At 46.0% G+C, this 22,864-nt stretch overlaps 1 protein-coding gene across 2 annotated transcripts; it reads right to left on the bottom strand.

The window, feature by feature from the left end:
- Window positions 1–308: 308 nt before the first annotated feature.
- On the bottom strand, window positions 309–21,632 carry ZNF16 (zinc finger protein 16). 2 transcript variants are annotated; one of them, XM_008061840.2, is made up of 3 exons: window positions 21,556–21,632; window positions 17,753–17,957; window positions 309–3,600 (listed from the first exon to the last, which is right to left on the bottom strand). In XM_008061840.2, the coding sequence occupies exons 2-3, from the start codon at window positions 17,946–17,948 to the stop codon at window positions 1,763–1,765; spliced, it is 2,034 nt and encodes a 677-aa protein (XP_008060031.1). In that variant the 5' UTR covers window positions 17,949–17,957; window positions 21,556–21,632; the 3' UTR covers window positions 309–1,762. The 2 variants fall into 2 exon arrangements, with proteins under 2 accessions (XP_008060031.1, XP_008060032.1); XM_008061841.2 differs by lacking the exon at window positions 21,556–21,632 and adding an exon at window positions 18,889–18,934.
- Between the last annotated feature and the right edge of the window lie 1,232 nt (window positions 21,633–22,864).

Below are 22,864 nucleotides of genomic sequence, written 5' to 3'. Positions count from 1 at the left end.
ACCTTTCCTTGTTGCTAGTGGAAAGAGAGTTAGTTCTGGTGCTCAGATCTATTTGCATGAGACTTTAAGTCAAAGCAGAGTTAAACAGGGAAGTTTGACATCTGCCTTCTGGCCCAGGTCCTAGCAGAGTAGCGGGATTTCCAAGTGGACAGCAGCTCCCCTGGCCGGGCAGTTCCATGGGATGGTTCTGGAATCTTTCCTGGAAGCCTGGCCCCCAGTCTTTCTTCAGCTCTCCTAGTGATTCTGTGAGATAAGTATTTTTCTGTGAATGTTAGTGATACCTAAAGATCACCAAGGACTAGGCACAGTTTAAAGCACTTTATACAGATCAGTTTATTTAATCGTCACAAAACTCCTGACTGCAGTAAAAACTGTGGCCAACACACAGGTCCGATGTCTGTATTTTGGGGATGGGTAAGGGGTTGAATCCTCTGTGGCTGTGACAACTGCCTAGCAACCACCCGCAATCACTCCACAGCAATCACAGGCAATCATTCCACAGCACATAGTGCCCTGGTCACAAAATGCACCTAAATTTCTGCAAGAACTCTAAGCTCCTGGGCAAATCCAGCCCCCAACAGCATCCTGAGATCACAGGGTGGTGTCCTAAGGCAGAATCAGCAAAATTTTCCTATAAAGGGCCAGAAAGTAAATGCTCTGCTTTTGTGGGCCATATGGTATCTATTACAAATACTCAATTCTGCCATGCAAAATCTGCTGTCGCTATCTGTACACAAATGTGTATGGCTGTGTTCCAACAAAACTTTATTTACTAAAACAGGTCTGGGCCGAGTTTTTTGCAAAACTGCATCTAGACAACCCCAGACTTGTTGGATGGTGTTGAGGTGCCTCCTTGGTGACAGACATGTTGAATCTGGGCTGAGTTTTCTCTGGTCAGGGGACAGGGGCACAAGAGCTGGAAAACTGAGGATAGGGGTAGGTGAGTTGGGCTCCAAGGGTAGGGCACCTAGTAGGTGCTCCATAAATATCTAGTGATGAATGCTTCTGGGAAAAGACTAAGCCTGGAAGGTTGGGAGTAAAAAATTGAGGTGTGGAGACAGCTTCCTCTGCAGCCAGAAACTAGAAGCTGAGAAGCACCTATATGGAACCATGCAGCAGCCATGAGTGGGGCATAGAGGCCTGATTCATAGCAGAGCAGGGAGGGGGAGAAAGCTGACCTCAGACATGCATAAGAAAAGTAGAGCAGTGGGGAAGTCTTGGGTCCAAGTTCTGGAATGAGAGGGAAAAGGAAGGGTGGGAAACTAATGGTTATGAGTATGTACCACTTCTGGAGAGAATGATACAGCAATCAGACCTGAAAAACTCTTGACTTGATTTTATGTGAAAATACAGATGCAGCCACTGACAAAGAACTCATACCTTATGACTAATTACCAAACAAAATAATTACTGTGGTTGTCTCAAATCAAATGTCACTTTACTTTTTGATAATTTTTGATTACAATAATAAACTCTACTCATGAATATGGAGCTTTTCCCTAACAAATGTGCAGTCTGTTCACAAACTATAAAAACAAAACAAAACCCAGGAGGTCACATGAGGCAGGAGTAATGGCAATGGGAAGGGAGCCTGTAAAGAATTTTCAAGGCAGAGTTCCATGCCACGGGGTTGCTGAGTGTGTGGTAGAGAGGAGGGAGTGAGCCTGGGCTTCAGGTTTGAGAAGTGAGACAGGCTGTGACAATGGCCAGAGAGGAGTTGAAGAGGAACCATGCTCAGTTTCACTCCAATCAGCTCGACAGGCTACGCCCTGGTATGAATCAACTGGTGCTTAATTAACTTTGATCGCTGGCTGAAGGCTTTCCCACAAGCAGTGCAGTCATAGGGCTTCACCCCAGTGTGAATCCTCTGGTGCTGGATGAGGACTGAACGCTGACTGAAGGCTTTCCCACACTCACTGCATTTGTAGGGCCGCTCACCAGTGTGAATGATCTGATGTTGAATAAGATGTGAGCTCTGGCTGAAGCCTTTACCACATTCAATGCACATGTAGGGTTTCTCCCCAGTATGAACTTTCTGGTGGTGAATGAGATTTGAGCTTCGGTTGAAGGCTTTACCACACTGGCTACATTCATGGGGCTTCAGACCATTATGAATTCTCTGATGCTGAATGAGGGTTGAGCTCTGGCTGAAGGTTTTTCCACATTCAGTACATTCATAGGGTTTCTCTCCAGTGTGGACTCGCTGGTGAAGGATGAGGTTAGAACTGCGACCGAAGGTCTTCCCACATTCACGGCACTCATAGGGCTTGTCACCTGTGTGTACCCCCTGGTGTTGAATGAGGGCTGAGCTGTGGCTGAAAGCCTTCCCACAGATGCTGCATCCATACGGTTTCTCTCCTGTGTGGATTATCTGGTGCTTTCTGAGCACTGAGCTATAACTAAAGGCTTTTCCACACACGTTACACACATGAGGCTTTTCTCCAGTGTGAATTCTCCGATGCTGAATAAGGCTCGAGCTCTGACTAAATGCTTTCCCACAATCATTGCACTTATATGGTTTCTCTCCAGTGTGAACCCTGTGGTGTTTAATGAGGTTAGAGACCCGACTAAATGGCTTGCCACAATCATTACACTCATAAGGCTTCTCTCCAGTGTGAACTCTCTGGTGCTTCCTTAGATGTGCGCTCTGGCTGAAGGCTTTTCCACACTCACCACACTCAAAAGGCTTCTCACCTGTGTGAGTCCTGTGGTGTTTGATGAGGTTTGAGCTCCGTCTGAAGGCTTTCCCACACTCACTGCACACATACGGCTTCTCCCCAGAATGGATTCTTTGATGTTGGATGAGGTTTGAGCTCCGCCTAAAAGCCTTCCCGCATTCATTGCATTCGTAGGGCTTCTCACTCATGTGAGACTTTTGGTGCTTTTTAAGGCTTGAATTCTGGCTGAAGGCTTTTCCACATTCATTACATACATAAGGCCTCTCACTACTGTGGTGACTCTGATGCCTCACAAGTTCTGAGTGCCCATGAAAGGTTTTCCTGCACTCAGTGCACTGGTAGGCTTTCTTACTCACATGAGACTGATGATGGTTTTTAAGAATTGAGTTTTGGCTGGAGGATTTCCCACATTCATTACACATAAAGGATGTCTCTCCAGTGTGGACTATCTGATGCCGAATAAGGTCAGGGTTTCCTCTGAAGGTTTTTCCACACTCGTTACATATGAGTGGACTTTCAGTTGTGGGAACTCCCTCACAGTCAGTTAGGCCCACACTGTGCTGGAAGCTCTGGCCACTCATGTCATATGGATGTGGCCTCTCTTCTATAAGGACTCCCTGACATGCCATTGGCTTTGGGCTCAGACTGTCAAAACTGTTACAGTCCAGATCTTTCTTCTGTAAGGGGCTCCTAAGGAGTACTGTCACTGGTGTGAAATCCTCCTGAGAAAGGGACTGTATCAGTCTTTCGCCTTCAGGGACTCCCCAGTCTCTTTCTGATCCATCATCACACAGATCTCCAAGCTCAGGCACCTGAGAAACATCACCAGCATAGTTTCCTGATATTTCTGCCTGTGATTCCAAATACTCAGGAACATCTTCCTCCTGAAGAAATTGCTTATCCTCAGTCCTAGTGTCACAATCTGAAACAATAAATATAAAGTCACTTGGAAGGAAATGCTGTGGAGGAACAGGACCCACAGATGGTAAGTCTGCAGAGTTGTCAATCCCTCCACCCATGGAGGGGGCAAGGGGAACAGAGAATCCACAGGGGTGGCAGTCCAGATTGGGGGGATGGGAGGTAGAGAGGTGCTTAGGTGATAAGGTTGCACAGGAGCTGAAGAGTGAGAGCTCTTGTCAGACCCTCAACCCACCCTCTCCAGGACTCCACACTTCACGAAATGCTCCTGCGGTCAACCTTCTGGCTCAGGCCCAAATCCTGGGTATCCCTTGACTCCCCTGCTTCCCTGACACCCACAGCAAACTATCAGCAAGTCCTGCCAGCTCTATCTTAGATTGTATCCCAAATCCAGGTGCTTCTCACCCCTCCCATCTGTACCAGGAAAACATCCCATGCATCTCCTTACATTATTACATATTTTACCCTTTTTTTTCCTCCACATTGCCAGGTATGAGCTTACAGGCCTGCTTTTGGTTCTCTCAGTGCCAGCTAATGGCATTCAGGCTTGGTCTTAGGAGACACAAGTGTGGCGATTGGCCTCCATCACAGGCACAAAGAAGTCCAGCTGGCTCTGAGGGTCTGGCAGGCTGTCAATCATATAAAAGCATTGCCCAACCTGCCCTGTACATTGTGGGCCTGCGTGGAATGTCAGATTCTGGCCCAATCAACAGAGGAGGTTTCAGAGACTGCTCTGCCCTGTCAAAGCTACCTGTACCCCTTAGAACCTACAATTCTGACTGATGTTTGCTGAACAAGTCTGGCCCTGGTAACAATGTGCAAGTCATTGCATCCATCTTCCTGAAAATAAAAATATGCACAAAGCTTCTTGTCCCATCAGAAGAAAGGCTTTGGCATCTCTCTCTTTCTTCACACCTGAAGAACAAAGAAACCCTCATGCCACTGGATCTCTCACTCAAATAAAGATCTCGAAATTCTTCATTTAAATTGACAACCCAGGCCACACTGCCATCTGGATACTGAGCAACTTCCCTAGCCCCCAACATCCCCTCCTGCCCACAGACATCCTATCCTGGTGATGTCAGACACTGCACTGTCACACAATCGAATATTCTCCTAGTGCCTCTGGGGACCATGTGACCCAGGCCCTCTCAGCCCTCAACTCTACCTTCCCCCATCACTCCCGCTGTTACCAGGCAACAAAGATGCACCCACCTCAGGGTCTGCCCTGCCTGGAGCACTATCCATGTGGTCCTCATGCTCCCTCTTCCGCTTCTGCCAGATTCTGCTCAAACATATCTCGCTAGAGAACCCTTCCCTGACTATTGCCCATAAATGCCAGTTCCCTATCCTATCTCTTTGCCTCCACTCCAGCTGTCTCCCAAACTGTCAGATCACTCCCTGACACAAAACTATGTCCCAAGATTGGAAGGACCCCTCATCTAGCTGCAGTCAGTAATGCTGAGTGGGTAGTAAAGGATGACTGTTTTCTACCTCCTCAGGCCTACAGCCTCTCTGTCCTACTCCGTGTTTCTTCCTTTCTGGGACTTTCAGACTCTGACACAACAGCATTCTGTCTCTGCTTCTAGTCTGAATGCATCTGTTCCCAAGGAGTCATCAATGGTGTCAATGAGATCCAACCTGGCCACAGGCCTAACCCTTACTTTGGCCCTCCCAGGACCTGCCCCTCTGCTGTACTGACGTGTCTCATGATGACACTTCATGCTAAGTCACATAACACTTATGGTCCAGATACACTGTACTGTGGTGCCTTTAGCCAGAACGCCTCCCTGCAGCTCCTTGCATCCTGGCATCTGGAATCAGACTTCTTCCTGCAGAACAGCTCTATGTGCAGATAGATGGGGGTACCTTTCTTTACTGTCCTGCTGCCACTCAGCAGGTCTGTTGCTACCCCTCCACAGGGGCTGCAGGAGCCCTCCCCATGTCTCCCACAAGCCTCAGCTCCTCAAGTCAGAAGCCCCAGTCCTGGCTCCAGGTGGTGTCTGGGCAATGTGGTATCCATGCTGCTGGGCTTCTAGGAGTGATGGAGAGGTGGGGTATGAGGGCAAATGGGACAGCCAAGGTCTGGAGAGGAGTCTTCAGTCCCGCTAGGGATGTCCTGAGGCTTTCTGCACCACCCCCCACACCCTGACCCAGGAGCCTCTTGCCTTCTTTTGTTGTGTGGAAAAGAGATCAAACATGGAAGGACAAAGAAGGCTGTGACAATTACACAGACAGGAGTCAGAAAGACTTTTCTGTGAAGGGCAGGAAAGGACCTATGTTAGGTGTTATGTATGGTCTCTGTCATATGGTCTCCATTGTTGTTTTAAAGACAATCCTTAAGAACACTTCAGAACCATTTGCAGCTTGCAGGAAATCAAACAAAACAGCCCACTGGCTGGGCTCACTGGCTCAGCCTGTAATACCAGCACTTTGGGAGGCTGAGGTGAGTAGGCTGCCTGAGCCTGTAGGTTCCAGACCAGCCTGGGCAACTTGGCGTGACCTTGTCTCTACAATAAAATAAAAAATAGCCAGGCGTGGTAGTGTGGACCTGTAGTTCTGGCTACTCAGAAGGCTGAGGCAGAAGGATTGCCGGAGCCCAGCAGGTCAACGCTTGGGTAGCCATGAATGTGTATGCCGCTGTACTCCACCTGGGCAAAGGAGTGAGACTTCAACTAAAAAACAAACAAACAAAAAAACCAGCCCACTAACTGGAGCTGGCAACTTCCAATTGACAGGAGACGTCACTGGTGTGGATCAGAAGATGGTGGCAATGGAGATTCGATTTTCTAGCTAGCCTGAGCCAGTTTTATTAAATAAAAGTCTTTTATTGAGACAGGAATTAAAAGTGAATTCTGTGGGTAAGAATGGTGGGAGAGCACTTTTTGAACTTGTTAAATTTGATTTTTTTTCTGCAATATAAGAACTATGGGGGGGAAATGATGAGTTTTTCTTTAGAAGGAAATATAAAATAAAAAATATGATTTCCCTTTAAGAAAATATTTTAAAAGCCAGTAAAATCTGGACTTAAAGGTGAAGAAAAAGATTTGAAAGCAGCCAGGCAGCTCAGCCTGTAATCCTGTGCCTTTGGGAGGCTGAGGTGAGTGGATTGCCTGAGCCCACAGGTTCGAGACCCTCCTGGGCAGTGAGACCTCATCTCTACAATAAATCAAAAAATCAGCCAGGCATGGTAGCACATGCCTGTAATTCCGGCTACTTGGAAGGCTGAGGCGGAAGGATCTCTGGAGCCCAGCGGGTCGAGGCTGCGGTGGCCGGGAGCGGCCACTGCACTCCAGTCTGGGCGACAGAGTGAGACTCCAACTCAAAAAAAAAAAAAGATTTGAAAGCAAATAAAAGTTGCCTGCACTGTACTACTGACACCCAACTGGAGAAAAAGGCAAGGACTCTGAACCCTTCTAGAACAAAATACACCTGTCAGTAGAGGAAACACCTTTATAGCTTTATAATGAGTAACTTCAGGTTTGGGAACAGCTTAGACAATTACCCAAATCATAAACCATACTTGTGTAAATGCCGTGTAGGACTATGACACATCAGTGGTTGCTGATTATACAGCTGTAACCTCCTTCAGTACCTCAGCTAAGTTGTGCTGAAGAAACCTGAGAGGGACCTTGCACTCAGGTTGGGGGCTCCCTATTCCTCCAGACTCCACAGCAACTTCTTTATTAAATAAAACTTCATTTTATTTAATAATGTATTGAGGTGAAATTCATATAATACAAAACAAACCATTCTCAAAAGAACAAGTCAGTGGCATTTAGTACCTTCACAAGGTTATGCAAACACTACCTCTATTTCCAAAATGTTCCCATCACTCCAAAGTAAAACCCCTTATCCATCAAGCGTTTATCCTCATCTTTTCCTCCCTCCAGCCCCTGGCAATCACCAATTGTATTCTATCTCTACGGATTTATCTATTTGGGGTATTTCATACTATAAATGGAATCATACAGTATGTAACTTTTCATATCTGGCTTCTTTCACCTGGCATGATGCTTTGGGGGTTCATCTACATTGTAGCATGTACTTCCTTTTCATGGCTGCATGACATTCCATTATAAGGATATACCAGAATTTAACTTTCATTCATTGATGGACAGTTAAGCTGTTTGCACCTTTTGGCTATTGTGAATAATGCTGCTATGAACATGATACACATGTACTTGTTTGAGTACCTGTCTTCAGTTCCTTTGGGCATACATCTAGGAGTGGACTTGCTGGGTCATATGGTAATGTTTTGTTTAAACTTTTAATGAGGCCAGGCTCGGTGGCTCAGCCTGTAATCCTGCGCTTTGGGAGGCCAAGGTGAGTGAATTGCCTGAACCCGCGGGTTCAAGACCCGCCTGGGCAACTCGGCGAGACCTCATCTCTACGATAAATTAAAAATATCTGGACTCTCAATTCTATTCTACTGGTCTGTAGGTCTATTTTAATCCAGTACCAAGTTGTTCTGATTACTGAAGCTTTGAAGTAAGTTAGAATTGCGACTATGTAGATCACTTAGGGTAGTTTTTGACATTTTAACAATATTAAATATTTCAATTCATGAACACAAGATGTCTTCATTTGTGTTTTCTTTTTCCTTTTCTTTCTTTTTTTTTTTTTTGAGTCAGTCTCACTCTGTTGCCCGGGCTGGAGGGCAGGAGCACACTCATGGCCTCTGCAGCCTCGACCTGATGGGCTCAGGCAATCCTTCCACCTCAGCCTTCCAGGTAGCTGGAACTACAAGCATGTGCCACCGTGCCTGGCTAATTTTTCTTGATTTATTGTAGAGATGAGGTCTATATCAAGTTTCCCAGGCTACTCTCGAACCCCTGGGCTCAGGCAATCCTCTCACTTTGGCCTCCCAAAGTGCTGGGATTATAGGCGTGAGCCACAGCACCCAACCTTGTGTTTTCTTTAATTACCTTCAGCAAATTTTTTTGTTTTTACATAAATTAAGCCATTTATTATAGGTTAGTGATGTCTCAAATGGTGGAGCTTCTACCGTCTTTCAATTCCTTCAGTCTTCTGATGACAGACTTTATTGTGACAGCGGAAGTAGTATTGTAGATCTAGGATCCACCAGCTACTGTTTTCATGCAGGAGCCACAGTGCCAGATGCCCACAGCATGTCTCTTCATCTTGATTTTGCCACAGAAGCAGCAAGTGTACTTGGTGTGCTGGCTGATCTTGATCTTCTTCACCATCTTCTGGAGCGAGGCCCCATAGTGGGTCCCGTATTTACTGACGAGTCTGACCTTCTTGATCCATTTGGTTGCTCTAGGCCACGCAGAGGACACGCCATCCTCAGCAATGTTTTGCAGTTTTCAGTGAGCAAGTTTTTTACCTGCTTGGTTAAACTTTTTTTTTTTTCTTTTTGAGTAAGCATCACATTCTGTCACCCAGGCTGGAGTGCAGTGGCATGCTCACAGTCACCAGAGACTCGACCTGCTGGGCTCAGGTGATCCTTCCATCTCAGCCTTCCAAGAAGTTGGAACCACAGGTGTGTGCCACCATGCCCAGCTAATCTTTTGCTTCACTGTAGAGACGAGGTCTTGCCAAGTTGCTCAGACTAGTCTCAAACCCTTGGGCTCAGATAATCCTCTTGCCTCCATCTCCCAAAATGCTGGCATTACAGGTGTAAGCCACCACGCCAGGTGCTCCTTGGTTAAACTTAATTCTATAAATTGTACAATTATTTGAACCTTCTGTATGCCTGAACTTTTTTTATTGAGTTGGAGTCTCACTCTTGTCACCTAGGCTGGAGTGCAGTGGCACAGTCATGGACACCGCAGACTTGACCTGCTGGGCTTAGGTGATCATTCTGCCTCAGCCTTGTAAGTAGCTAGAAATATAGACACACACTTCCACGCCCAGCTAATTTTTGTAATTTATTGTAGAGATGAGGTCTCACCAAGTTACCCAGGCTGGTCTCGAACCCCTGGGCTCAGGCAATCCTTTTGCTTCAGTCTCCCAAAGTGCTGGGATTACAGGCTGAGCCACCATGCCCGGCCCTGAACTTTTTCTTTTTTTTTTTTGAGTTGGAGTCTCACTCGGCAGCTCCCGGCCACTGCAGCCTCGACCTGCTGGGCTCCAGCAATCCTTCCGCCTCAGCCTTCCGAGTAGCCGGAATTACAGGCATGCGCTACCACGCCCGGCTGATTTTTTGATTTATTGTAGAGATGAGGTCTCGCTGCCCAGGCGGGTCTCGAACCCGTGAGCTCAGGCAATCCACTCACTTCAGCCTCCCAAAGGCGTGGGATTACAGGCTGAGCCACCGAGCCCTGCTGCTTACTGCAGTTTTGAATTCCTGTGCTCAAGTAATCCTCCTGCCTCAGTCTCCCAAGTATCTAGCACTATAGCCATGTGCCACCATGCCGGGCTAATTTTTTTTAGATGTATTTTTTTTTTTAGAGATGTTATTCAAACCAGTTCAAACTCCTAACTTTAAGCAGCCCTCTTGCTTCAGCTTCCTGATTTGCTGGGATTACAGGCATGAACCACCATGTCCAGCTCTGAGTATTTATTTATTTATTTTTGAGTTGGGGTCTCTCACTCTGTTGCCCAGAATGGAGTGCGGTAGCATGATCATGGCTCACTGCAGCCTTGGCCTCCTCAGCTCAAGCAATCCTTCTGCCTCAGCCTTCTGAGTAGCTGGGACTACAAGTGCATGCCATCACACCTGGATAACTTTTTTATTTTTTTGTAGAGAAGAGGTCTTCCATCTCGACCTCCTAACATGCTGGCATTACAGGCATGAGCCACCATGCCCAGCCTTATTTGTGTTTTTGAAACTAAATTAAGCCTTTTGTAGACAGCATATAGTTGGACCATGATTTCTTTTTCTCTCTATATATTTTTTTGAGTTGGTGTCTCACTCCATTGCCCAGGCTGGAGTGCAGTGGCATGCTCATGGCCACCCCAGCATCAACCTGCTGGGCTCAGGTGATCTTTTCGCCTCAGCCTTCCAAATAGCTAGAACTATAGGTGCACACTACCATGTCCGGCTAATTTTTGATTTATTGTAGAGACAAGGTCTTGCCAAGTTGCCCAGGTTGGGACCATGATTTCTTATTCATTCTGCTAATATCTGCCTTTTCATTGGAGAGTTTACGTTTAAAGTTATTACTAAAAAGGAAGAACTCACTTCTGCCATTTTACTATTTGTTTTTGGTATATGTTATCTTTTTGCTCCTCAATTCCTTTACTGCTGTCTTCCATGTTTAGTTAATTTTTTTGCAGTGTACCATTTTGATTCTATCTTTACTTTCTTTTGTGTACATTTTAAAGATATTTTCTTAGTGATAACCATGGGGATTAATTACAACGAACATCCTAACATTCTAAAGCAATTAATACCAACTTAGCCCCAATACATACAAAAACTGTTACTCTACAGCTGTTACCCCCTTTATGCTATCACAATTAATATATGTATATACGTGTGTGTGTATGTGTATATATATGTGTGTGTGTATAGATCCTGATTATTTGTATATATATACACACACATATATATATATATACAAATAATCAGGATCTTTGTCACCCAGGTTGGAGTGCATTGGCATTATCACAGCTCATCACAGCCTTGACTTCCTGGGCTCAGGCCATCCTTCCGCCTCAGCTTCCCGAGCAGCTGGGACTACAGGCACACACCACCATGCCCAGCTAATTTTTTGATTTTTGTAGAGACAAAGTTTCACTAAGTTGCCTAGGCAGGTTTTGAACTCCTGAGCTCAAGCAATCCTCCTGCTTTGGAATTCCAAAGTGCTGGGATTACCAGTAAGAGCCACTGTGCCCAGCCACAAATTACATCTTTATATACTGTGGACTAAAAAACAAAGATTTATAATTACTTTTTATGAATTTATCCTCTAGATCATGCAGAAAATAAAAAGTGAACTTACAAACCAAAAAGTCAATACTAACTTTTATACTTACCTATACAGTTACCTTTAATGGAGGTCTTTCTTTTTTCTGTATGGCTTTGAGTTCCTGTTTAGTGTTTCTTCATTTCAACCTTTAGGACTCCCTTTAGGATTTCTTGTAGGGCAGATCAATTTGTAACAAACTTCCACTGTTTTTGTCTATCAGGAAATGTCTTAATTTCTCCTTCACTTGAAGAACAATTTTGCAGAATTTACAATTCTTGGTTGACCCGATTTTCTGTCCTCTCATCACTTTAAATATGCCATCCCATTGCCTTCTGACTTCCATGGGTTCTGATGATAAATCAACTAAAACTCTTATAGAGGATCCCTTGTCCAGGATGGGTCCCTTTTCTGTCTTGTTGGTTTCAAGATTCTCTCTGCTTTTTGAAAATTTGGTTAGAAAGAGACTTGTGGTTTTCTTTAAATCTACTTTATTCAGAGTTTGTTGAACTTCTTAGATGTGTAGAGACATGTCTTACATCAAATTTAGGACAGTTCTGGCCATTATTTCTTTAAATAGTCTTTCTATCTCTTTCTGTACTCTCTTCCTTGAATTTCCATACCAAAATAATATGCCTGGTATGTGCACAAAAATCTTACTTGGAATAAATCTATTGGTGCAAATTTGAACTCCCATACCACATGTGTTGGTCTGCTTCATGGTGTCCCATAGGTTCACTAAACTCTGTTTATTTTTCTCAGATTTTTTTTTTTTTTTTTTTTTTGCTCCTAGACTGGATAATTTCAATTTTCCTATCATCAAATTTGCTGATTTTTTTTTCTGCCTGCTCAAATCTGCTTGTGAAACTCTTCAGTGATTTTCCCATTTCATTTTATTGTATTTTTTTTGCTCCAGAATTTCTATTTGGCTCCACTTTTTTTTTTTTTAATTTTATTTTAAAGATGTGGGGTACAATTCAGGGTTAGGTATACAAATGCTCATTATGCAGGTACCCTTGTTGATAAGGTGTGCCCCTCCTTCCCCTGACAGTTTTCCTTATCTGCCAATCCTACTCCCTTCCCCTGGCAGTTTCCCACTACTGCCAATCCCTTTCTTATAGTATTATGATAATTGTTCAAGGTCTGCTTATGAGTGAGAACATATGGTACTCTGTTCTTTGTTTCTGTGATAGATCACTGAGTATGATCGACTCTAAATCCATCCAAGTTGCTGTGAAGTCCATATATTTGTCCTTTTTTATGGCTGCATAATATTCCATTGTGTATACGTACCACATTTTTTTTATCCAGTCCAGCTTCAATGGGCAGCATGGTTGATTCCATGTTCTTGCTACTGGAATAGAGCTGCAACAAACATGCTTGTGCAGATATCTTTTTTGTAGAATGATTTGACTTCCTCTGGGTATATTACTAATAGGGGGATTGCTGGGTCATATGGAAGGTCAATTTCTAGTTCTTTCAGAAATCACCACACTGTCTTCCAAAGAGGCTGCACTAGTTTGCATTCCCACCAGCAGTGTAGATGCGTTCATTTTTCTCCACATCCTTGCCAGCATCTGTTGTTTGTTTTATTAATGATGGCCATTCTTACTGGGGTTAGGTGATATCTCAATGTGGTTTTGATTTGTATTTCTCTGATGATGAGTAAGGCTGAGCACTTTTTGTCTGTTGGCTGCCTGCATATCTTCTTTTGAGAAGTATCTTTTCATGTCTTTTGCCCACTTTTTAATGGGGCTGTTTGTTTTTTTCCTTTCAGCACATTTGAGTTCTTTGTTGATCCTAGATATTAGGCCTTTGTCAGATATACAGTTGGCAAATATTTTTTGTCATTCTGTGAGCTGTCGCCCTGCTCTCTTCATGGTTTCTTTTGCTTTGCAGAAGCTTGTCAGTTTGACGAGGTCCCACTTGTCTATCTTATTTCTTATGGTATGGGCACTTAGGACTTTGATCAGGAATTGGTTGCCAGTTCCAATTTCCATAAGGTTGTCTCCTGCATTTTCTAAGATTTTTATAGTTTGAAGTTTTACGTTTAGGTCTTTGATCCATTTAGAGTTAATTTTTGTGTAAGGTGATTTTTTTTCTTTTTTCTTTTTTTTGAGTTGGAGTTTCACTTGTCATCCAGGCTGGAGTGTAGTGGCATGCTCACAGTCACTACAGCCCTAACTTGTTGGCCTCAGGTGATCCTTCCATCTCAGCCTTCCAAGTAGCTGGAACTACAGGTGTGTGCTACCACACCTGGCTAATTTTTTGATTTATTGTAGAGATGAGGTCTTGCCAAGTTGCCAAGGCTGGTCTCAAACCCCTGGGCTCAGGCAGTCCTTTTGCCTTGGCCTCCCAAAGTGTTAGGATTACATGCTTGGGCCACCATGCCTGGCCATATTTTGTTCCTCTTTATAATATGTATTTCTTTACTGATAATTTCATTTTGTTCATATATCATTTTTCCCAGTTCCTTCAGTTCTCTGTCCATAGTTTCTTTTAGCTCTTTCAGCATATTTAAGACAGTTGACTTAAAGTTTCTGTCTGGTAAGTCCAATGTTTGTGCTTTCTCAGTAACACTGTCATTTTTTTCTTTGAATGGACCATATTTTCCTGCTTCTCTGTATGATTTGTGATTTCTTACTAAAAACTGCACATTTAAACAATATAATGTGGTACCCCACTCCTAGGGTTTGTTGTTCTTGATTGTTGAAGGTTAATTTAGTGAGTTTTCCAAACTATTTTTCACAGGACTATTTCTTGTCAGGTATGGTCACCAAAGTCTGGTTCTTTAGCTTATCTTCAGTAGTGTTTTTGTTGTTGTTGTTGTTTTGTTTTTTGAGTTGAGGTCTCTCACTCTGCCACCCAGGCTGGAGTATAGTGGCATAATCACAGCTCACCACAGCCTTGACCTCCTGGCCTGAGGTGATCCTTCAACCTCAGCCTCCCAAGTAGCTAGGACTATATGTGCACACCACCATACCCAGCTAATTTTTTTATTTTTGTAGAGATGAGGTCTTACTATGTTGCCTAGGTTGGTCTCAATTTCTGGGTTCAAGCAATCCTCCCACCTCAGTCTCCCAAAGTGCTGGGATTATAGGCGTGAGACACCAGCCTTGGCTCAGTAGTGTTTTGACAAAGATGTCCTTGAACATAAAGAACAAAAGAAAAACAAAACATTCTTTGTGAACTGACTTTGTACTGAGGCACTTCTTTAACACCATTAACAACGCTTGGCCGGGTCCAGTGGCTCTCAGCCTGTAATCTTGGTACTTTGGGAGGTTGCCTGAGTTCAGGCAACTTGGTGAGACCTCATCTCTATAATAAAATAAAAAATTAGCTGGGTGTGGTAGCGCACACCTGTAGTTCCAGATACTTGGAAGGCTGAGGCAGAAGGAATGCCAGAGCCCGGCAGGTCAATGCTGGGGTGACCGACAGAGTGAGACTCCAACTCAAAAAAAAACAAAAACAAAAAAACAACTCTTCCTGGGTTTACTGCTTTCTCTGAGCCTAAAGATCAGCCAGAGGAGAAAGCTAATGGTCGTTACAAGTCTTTTCAGAGCATATATCTATCTAGTCATGGACATGCATGTGGTTTCCTAAATTCCCCAATATACAAACATGCTTTTGAATGCCCTCATCTCCCCCAAGAAACTTTCTCTCCAGCTTTCCTTTTTAGGCTTTAGATGACTGACTACCTGTGTAATCATAATTGATATTCCAGGTGGCGGCAGGGTTTTAGTTTGCCTGACAATGGTTTTGAGCCTACCACCTTTGTACTCTGGATACGTTTTGAGTTAGGCAAAACAGAGATGAGTATCTTGCGTCAATCTTTCAGGTAGCCCCAGACCAGGTTAGAACACACAAAATAATGTCTGAATAAGATCTGCTCTGCCGGGCTCGGTGGCTCAGTCTGTAATCCCGCGCTTTGGGAGGCTGAGTTGAGTGGATTGCCTGAGCCCGCAGGTTCAAGATCTGCCTGGGCAACTTGGCGAGACCTCATCTCTACAATAAATCAAAAATCAGCCAGGCGTGGTACCGCATGCCTGTAATTCCAGCTACTCGGAAGGCTGAGGCAGAAAGATTGCTGGAGCCCAGCAGGTCGAGGCTGCAGTGGCTGGGAACGGCCACTGTACTCCAGTCTGGGTGACAGAGTGAGATTCCAACTCAAAAAAAAAAAAAAAAGATCTGCTCTGTTGGCTGGGCACAGTGGCTCACGCCTAAAATCTCAGAACTTTGGGAGGCTGAGGTGAGAGGTTTGCCCGAGTCCGCAGGTTCAAGAGCAGCCTGGGAAACTTGGTGAGACCTCATCTCTACCATAAATTTTTAAAAAATTAGCCGGGCATGGTGGCGCGTGCCTGTAGCTCCAGCTACTTGGAAGGCTGAGGTGGAAGGATTGCTTGAGCCTAGCTGGTCGAGGCTGCGGTGGCTGAGAGCGTGCCACTGCCCTCCATCCTGGGTTACAGAGTGAGACTCCAATTCAAAAAAAACCCCCAAAAAACAAAAAAAAACAAACCTTCCTGCAAACTAATGACAACAAAAAATAGCAACATGCTGGGTGCATTGGCCCATGCCTGTAATCCCAACATTTTGAAAGGCAGAGGTGAGAGGATCGCCTGCACAACTTGGTGAGACCTCATCTCTACAATAAATCAAATAAATAAATAAGATCTGCTCTGCTCCACTTGAAACCAGGTATGAGAGTCCCACACTGGGAACACAAACTGCTTGCTTTATGATTGCTACTGAGCGAGGGAGAGGTTGGGCCATGGGTAAGAAAAAACACCGCAAAGTATTTCCACTATTTTGAAGTTGTCTGTTTCTTGATTCAGAGTTTGCTTGGTTGCTGAAAGTCTTTGGCAATTATCCAGATTTTTGATAAAATTGGTTTTGATAGTTCTTTTTTTTTTTTTTTTAGTTGGGAGTCTCACTCTGTCGCTCAGACTGGAGTGCAGTGGCCGCTCCCGGCCACCGCAGCCTCAACCTGCTGGGCTCCGGCGATCCTTCCGCCTCAGCCTTCCAAGTAGCTGGAACTACAGGCGTGCGCTACCACGTCTGGCTAATTTTTTGATTTATTGTAGAGATGAGGTCTCACCAAATTGCCCAGGCGGGTTTTGAACCTGCGGGCTCAGGCAATCCACTCACCTCAGCCTTCCAAGGCGTAGGATTACAGGCTGAACCACCGAGCCCTCTTTTTTTGAGTTGGAATCTCACTCTGTTGCCCAGGCTGGAGCGCTGTGGCATGCTCATGGCCAGCGCAGCCTCGACCTGCTGGACTCAGGTGATCCTTCTATCTCAGCCTTCCAAGTAGTTAGAACTATAGGCATGTGCCACCACACCCAGCTAATTTTTTGATTAACTGTAGAGATGAGGTCTCATCAAGTTGCCCAGACTGGTCTCGAACCTGTGGGCTCAGGTAATGCTCTCACCTTGGCCTCTCAAAGTGCTGAGATTATAGGTTTTTTTATTTTGATGTTTATGTAGCTGCCTACTCTACCAATTTGCTTCACAGAGGCTTTTAAAACATCAGCCTATTTTTTTTTCCCCCAGAGCAAAGGTCCTGGCTTCTCTCAATATCATCTGTCCAACATACCCAGAAGGGGTCCCCTGGCTTTACACTTAACATCTTGCTTGCCTCCACTCAGGCTCATCAGCAGAACTGTCTCTCAGGGCCATTTTTTGGGACCTTCTCATGTTTCTCATCTTTTGCCTGCCTCCTCACTTCCCTGTTCAGAATGTGTGTGTCTCTTTTCTATTCAGTACACCTAAGACTGCCCCTGCACTATCTCTGCCCTTAGCCCAACCTTCCCTGGCCATTAAAGGTAGGACCAGGATATCCCCTTGTAAAATAGCCACTGTCTGATCTAAGCAAGGGAAGCAAAACTAAGTAGTCATGCTATCTCTCTAGCAGGGTCCTGAAGTCAGTGTGAATGCAGCCAGGAGAGAGCAGATTCAATGCCTGGACTAGGGTGGTATCCTGAGGGCAGGAGACCACCACTGGACTGGCCTTCGGGCGGGACAGAGGTTAGGACTGTAGGGCAAAGCCAAGGACCCTGGTGGCTATCATGTCACTCCTCTCTATGCCACATGGGGAAATCACAGTGTCTTCCTCAGGGCACCACAGGTTAGGCCAGGTCAATTTCCCTTCTGACTTCTAGCCTTGGCCCCTTGAGTCAATGAGCTCCCCTCCACAATCCCCTGGTGATGACACAAATGCTTCCTAAGGGTAAGTGCAGGGTTCCACAAACATCATCTCCCCAGAATAACTGTTCCCAGTACCTGATTGCTGATGGTGAGGGTGGATGGCTTCCAGCTCAGTATTGCCACAGCAGAGGAGACCACAGACTCCAGATCCAAGATGGGTCACAGAAGGAGCATTGCTCACACAGGTCTGAGCTGCAGGCGTCCAAGGAGACGGTCCGGGAGCTGAGAGTTCCATCTCTGCCTCCTCACGGCGCACTCTGAGGCTGGGCATGGCTGAGACCTACAGAACAGCAAGAACACAGGTAACTAAATGCAGAGGGTCTAGCTCTAGGATTCATCCTCCTATCAGGTAATGGCCTCTTCCTCTACCCCTGCATCCTGAGACCTGAAGAGGAATTGCTGCTGCCAGGTGTCAAGGACTAACACTCTATTCCCCGATCCTGGACCCAAGGGGAGGAAGGGCCAGCCATGGGGACACAGACTCATGAGCCAGGGCCACATGTACGAAGGGGCAAGATGCTGACCCCAAGGCAAAGTGAGTCTACAGTGCCCAGGAGGCCACTCCCTCAAAGGGCCTGGGCCTGCCATGAATAGGAGCTACCCCCACAGGGCCTGCACCTGCTGTGGGGTACTCTCTATTCTTACTTCTTGTTCTTGATACTCAAAATGCACTGAAGATGGGCACACCAAACCTACCTAGAGTGGGAAAGCAGCAGTTCCAAAGGTTAAGTGGCCAGGAACTGTCTATGCTGCAGACACACATGTGGTCATCATGCACCAATGCCTAACAATCCTAGTGGTCAATTCTGTCTGAGCTGTACCCTCCCGGCAGCATCTACAGTAGCTATCCCCATCTCCAATGGCTTGGGATGTCCTCCAACTGCACCAGCTGCTACCTCCTAGCCTCCCATCTCCCTCTTCATATTGGTGCCCCAGGGTTCACTTCTGCACCTATGTTAACTTCCTTGGTAATTCCGTCCAGTCCTGAGGCATCAACATTCCTTATCCTGTAAAGATTTGTAACTTCAGCTCATCTTAAGTCCTAACCTCTCCCTCTGACCAGGACAGAACACTCCCACCTGGAGGCATAATGGGCTCCTCACGTGGACAAAGTTACTGACTCCCCTCACTGCCTCATCTCTGTGTAAATGCACCATATCCGGCCCAGGAGCCCACCCAGGAACACTGACACACCTTAGGTACTCACTCACATTGTACCATTGCTGACTCCTCTGCCCTTCAGGGGTGAAGACATGGCAGAAAATGTTGGCAGAAACCCACAGTGCAGGATACCTGTGGATAAATCTAAGGACTAGATATACATTTTTTCAGTGTTTCCTGAATACCCAATATATGGCAGGGTCTGTTTAGAGGAAAAGTGTGGAACACAGCAGCATCTGTTACCCTCATGGAGCTAACTGGGGAGGAAGATCATCGCAAATTTATCAGTGAGATGAGGCAAGTGCTATGGGCAGAGGCAGCAGGGAAGGGGCAGAGGCCTGGGGAAGGTGGGCATTTAACCAGGGCAGTCAGAGTAACCTCACTGAGAAAATGACCTAAAGGTGAAAGAGGGAAAAAGCCATGCAGACATTGGGAAAAGGGAGTCTCAGGCAGAGACAGAGTGAGTGTATAGGTTGGGGAGAGGAACGGAGGGCAAGTTTCAGGAAGTGTGGCCAGTGTGGATAGGGAAATGAAGGCGCAGGGTCAAGCCCGAGTGGCACCATGTCAGGTCCCACAGGTTGCACAGTGAGGATACAGCCTGCACTCAGTGAAATGGAAGCTCCAGCAGACGTTTAGAAGGCACCTGGAGAAAGGCTTCCCACCAGCCTGAGGGGTGGGGCAGACACTTTCCAGATACTGTGTCCTTAGCCAACAGGTTCTCCTGTTCCATTTTGCCTTGCCTGGGAAGAGGAATGTTTCACTCCACTTTGGATTGAGCTATAAGTTGAGTAGGCTGTCAGGAGGACGCAGCAGTGTGAGGACACTGTGAGGGTGTGGCCAAGGGGTTTTAGAAAGGTGGCTGACATGTACTTCTCTGAAGAAGGGTGGCAAGAAAATGATGCAGAGAGTCAAGGTGATGGTGCCACCCATAGTATGCTTGGGGAAGGACAGGCTGGGTGGGGCTCCTAGAATGAAATCACAATTATGGAGAAAAGCATAACTACTGGTTTGAGAACAACAACAAAGCTTGAGGGCGAAGGCAAGAGGGTATGGACAGAGCCCACAGGGATGGTAAACCCACAGATTATAAGAGGCCTTGGCTGCCTGACAAAGGTGAGGCACTGGTCACAATTTTGTGGCAAGAGGGACAAAAGTAACAAAACATCCCAAGATTAATCTGGTAGGGTGTTGTAGGGGACAGTGAGAGATGAGATTCAAAGCAAGTAGAGCAGAGAAAAATGTCCATCCATGCAGCAGCAGAAACAGTAGGAAACATATGGGATGGGGGCCACAAGACTTTCAGTGACTGCCTCTGCCTGCCCCAAGTACAGATTCCCAGTTCCCATGGGGGATGCCTTCTCTTCTCCACCCAATGGGAGACATAAGCAACTGCTATATTTATTTAGTTCATTTTATTTTAAAATGCTTCAAAATCTCATTCTCATTGTTACTGAAAAGGGGCACAGTCACAAGCTCAAAATTCAAAAAGTAAAGAAGGATTTATGGTGAAAAATCTCCCAGCTAGTCATTCAGTTTCCCTTCCTTTCCTAGTGTACCTCTCCAGGTTATTTTAGGTTTATACAAGAAAATATGCATATATTTACATATATATTAAATATATATATATATATATTTTGCCTTTTTATTAGGAACGGTATCAAACTACCTTGCTTTTACACCTTGTTTTTCTTACCTCGTTATATGTGGAATCTTACCAACAATAACATAGAATTAACACTCCCTCCACCCCATGTCCACATCCTAATCCCAGGAACCTGTGGATATGTTACACCAGACAGCAAAAGGGACTTTGCAGAGGAAATTAAGGTTATAAATGTGCATTACCCTGGTGACCCAATCTAATCACACGAGTTCTTAAAAGTCTGAGAAGGATTTGACAGGGCCATGTGTAAGGACCGCCAGGAGCTAATAGCCACTCAGGCTGGGAGACAGCAAGATAATGAGGACCTCTGTGCACCAACCCCAGGTCTGTCAACAACTTGAATGAGTTTGGAGGCAGATTCTTCTGGCTAATGGCTAAGCCCGATGCTGAGAGGACAGACAACAGGAAGACCCAGCAGCCACCCTCCCACAACAGGCACCACAGGATGGCCCCTGACCCACCTCTCAGTCCCTACTCCCTTAGGGAGAACAGGTCGAAACTATTCCTTGCCCCAAAGTCCAGTATCCATTTAGAGAGTGAATACCACTGATGGAGTCTCCAAGGCACAGCACCTAAGACGAACAGAAACCCCCTTTCCTCCCCAGGTTCTGGGCATCTCTGACGTCACAACGAATTCCTGGAGCCGCTTCTTCCACCCTAACTTCCCACCCACCTAGAAACCACCTGATCGCACATCTGCCCCCGCCGTTCCTCCTGAACTCCGGAGGAGGCATCACTAAGTGGTAACGGCGCCAGCATCCAGAGCAGAGTCCCTGCCCCGCCTGCCGCGGCGCGCTTTACTAGAGGGCACTCCCTTGAGACACCCCAACCCCGGAGGCCACCCGCCAGGCCCCGACCCCTAAGCCAAGCCAGCAGCCCCGCGCCGCCCGTCCGGCGCTCCCACAACCCCCCGCGCGGCTCCGCCCCTGCCTGGGGTCGCAATTCACCGCCCGCCCCCATCCAAGCCCCGAGAGGCCTCGGGCCACCCCCACCGCGGAAGCATCGAGGACACCCAAACGCGCGGTCCGAACCGTGGGGCCTTCGCACAACTAACCTCCTCAAAAGGTCGCGCACGGCAAGGACGCAACTCCGCGGCACGAAAGCATCTCCGTCACGGGCCAGACAGACCCCCTGGAAGTCCCGCCCCGACTTCCGGCCCTTCGGCCCGTTCTGTCTAGGACAGCGTAGCCGCTCTAGACGGCGGGAGGCCGAGGCGACTCTGTGATTCAGCTACAGACCCCGGTCCTGCGAATTAGGAGCCCCTTTTGATCCTGGCAGTCAGAGTGGATCCGTGCGCTGAACCAGGTGGAAACTAAATAAAAGGGAAAGCTAACTATTGGGATGTAAGAAACACTGTCTAGATAACCTTTTTATTTAAAGGACATTAGCTAGAAAATTACAGACTACATACAAAGCAGTGAAAAATAAATACTTCATTCTCAAATATATGAGACCCAGTGTAAAGTCCTTTGCCGTGAAAAATAGCTTTAAATACATAGCTTTAAATATTTCTTTGAAAAGAAAAATATATATAGCTTTAAATATTTCTTTGTCATTGAAGAAGACAAAAGCATTTATCACAAGTTAGGATCAATAGTATTTTTCTTTGCACCAGCAATAACTAACCAGATAATGTAACAACAACAACAAATCTTCCACAGTAGCTACAAAAACTATAAAATATTGGAGAATTAAGATAAAAAAGTGCCGGGCTCAGTGGCTCAGCCTGTAATCCCGTGCCTTGGGAGGCTGAGGTGAGTGGATTGTCTGAGTCCGCGGGTTCGAGACCCGCCTGGGCAACTTGGCAAGCCCTCATCTCTACAGTAAATCAAAAAATCAGCCGGGCATGGTAGCACATGCCTGTAATTCCAGTTACTCAGAAGGCTGAGTCGGAAGGATCGTCGGAGCCCAGCAGGTCGAGGCTGTGGTAGCCGGGAGTGGCCACTGCACTTTAGTCTGGGTGATAAGTGAGACTCCAACTCAAAAAAAAAAAAAAATAGATAACAAAAAGCACTCAAGACCTCTGTGAAATTCTAAGATGATCCAAATCAATGGAGAAATATTTCTTGCTCTTGGATGGGACAAGATGTTTTAAAGATGTAAATTTCCCCCAATTTAACCTACACATGCACTGCAATATGATCATGTAGTGGCCGAATGTTTAATCCGAGAGACCACTAAGAGCCAATTCCTGTGAAAGTTCAAGAGGGTCTTTATTTGCAAGCTCGACCTGGACCTCTGTCGACAACCGACGCAGCGGAGTACACCCAGAGGCCCTGACTTCCTTAAGTAGACACCTTTTATGTTTTGTTTTTTTTTTGAGTTGGAGTCTCACTCTGTTGCCCAGACTGGAGTGCAGTGGC

This window comes from Carlito syrichta, unplaced genomic scaffold (genome assembly GCF_000164805.1).
Source record: "Carlito syrichta isolate Samal-C Ts95f unplaced genomic scaffold, Tarsius_syrichta-2.0.1 Scaffold305629, whole genome shotgun sequence".
In the NCBI taxonomy this organism is placed as follows: Eukaryota; Metazoa; Chordata; class Mammalia; order Primates; family Tarsiidae; genus Carlito; species Carlito syrichta.
The sequence above is the reverse complement of the archived record's forward strand: the minus strand, read 5'-3'. Positions and strand labels throughout refer to the sequence as shown.

What these genes read in the sequence shown, in the direction of transcription:
- ZNF16 (XM_008061840.2), bottom strand. Translation starts at nt 17,948, where the DNA reads ATGCCCAGCCTCAGAGTGCGCCGTGAGGAGGCAGAGATGGAACTCTCA. An exon ending in CCCTCACCATCAGCAATCAG is followed by an intron (nt 3,601 to 17,752) that starts GTACTGGGAACA and finishes TTATTGTTTCAG; the next exon opens with ATTGTGACACTAGGACTGAG.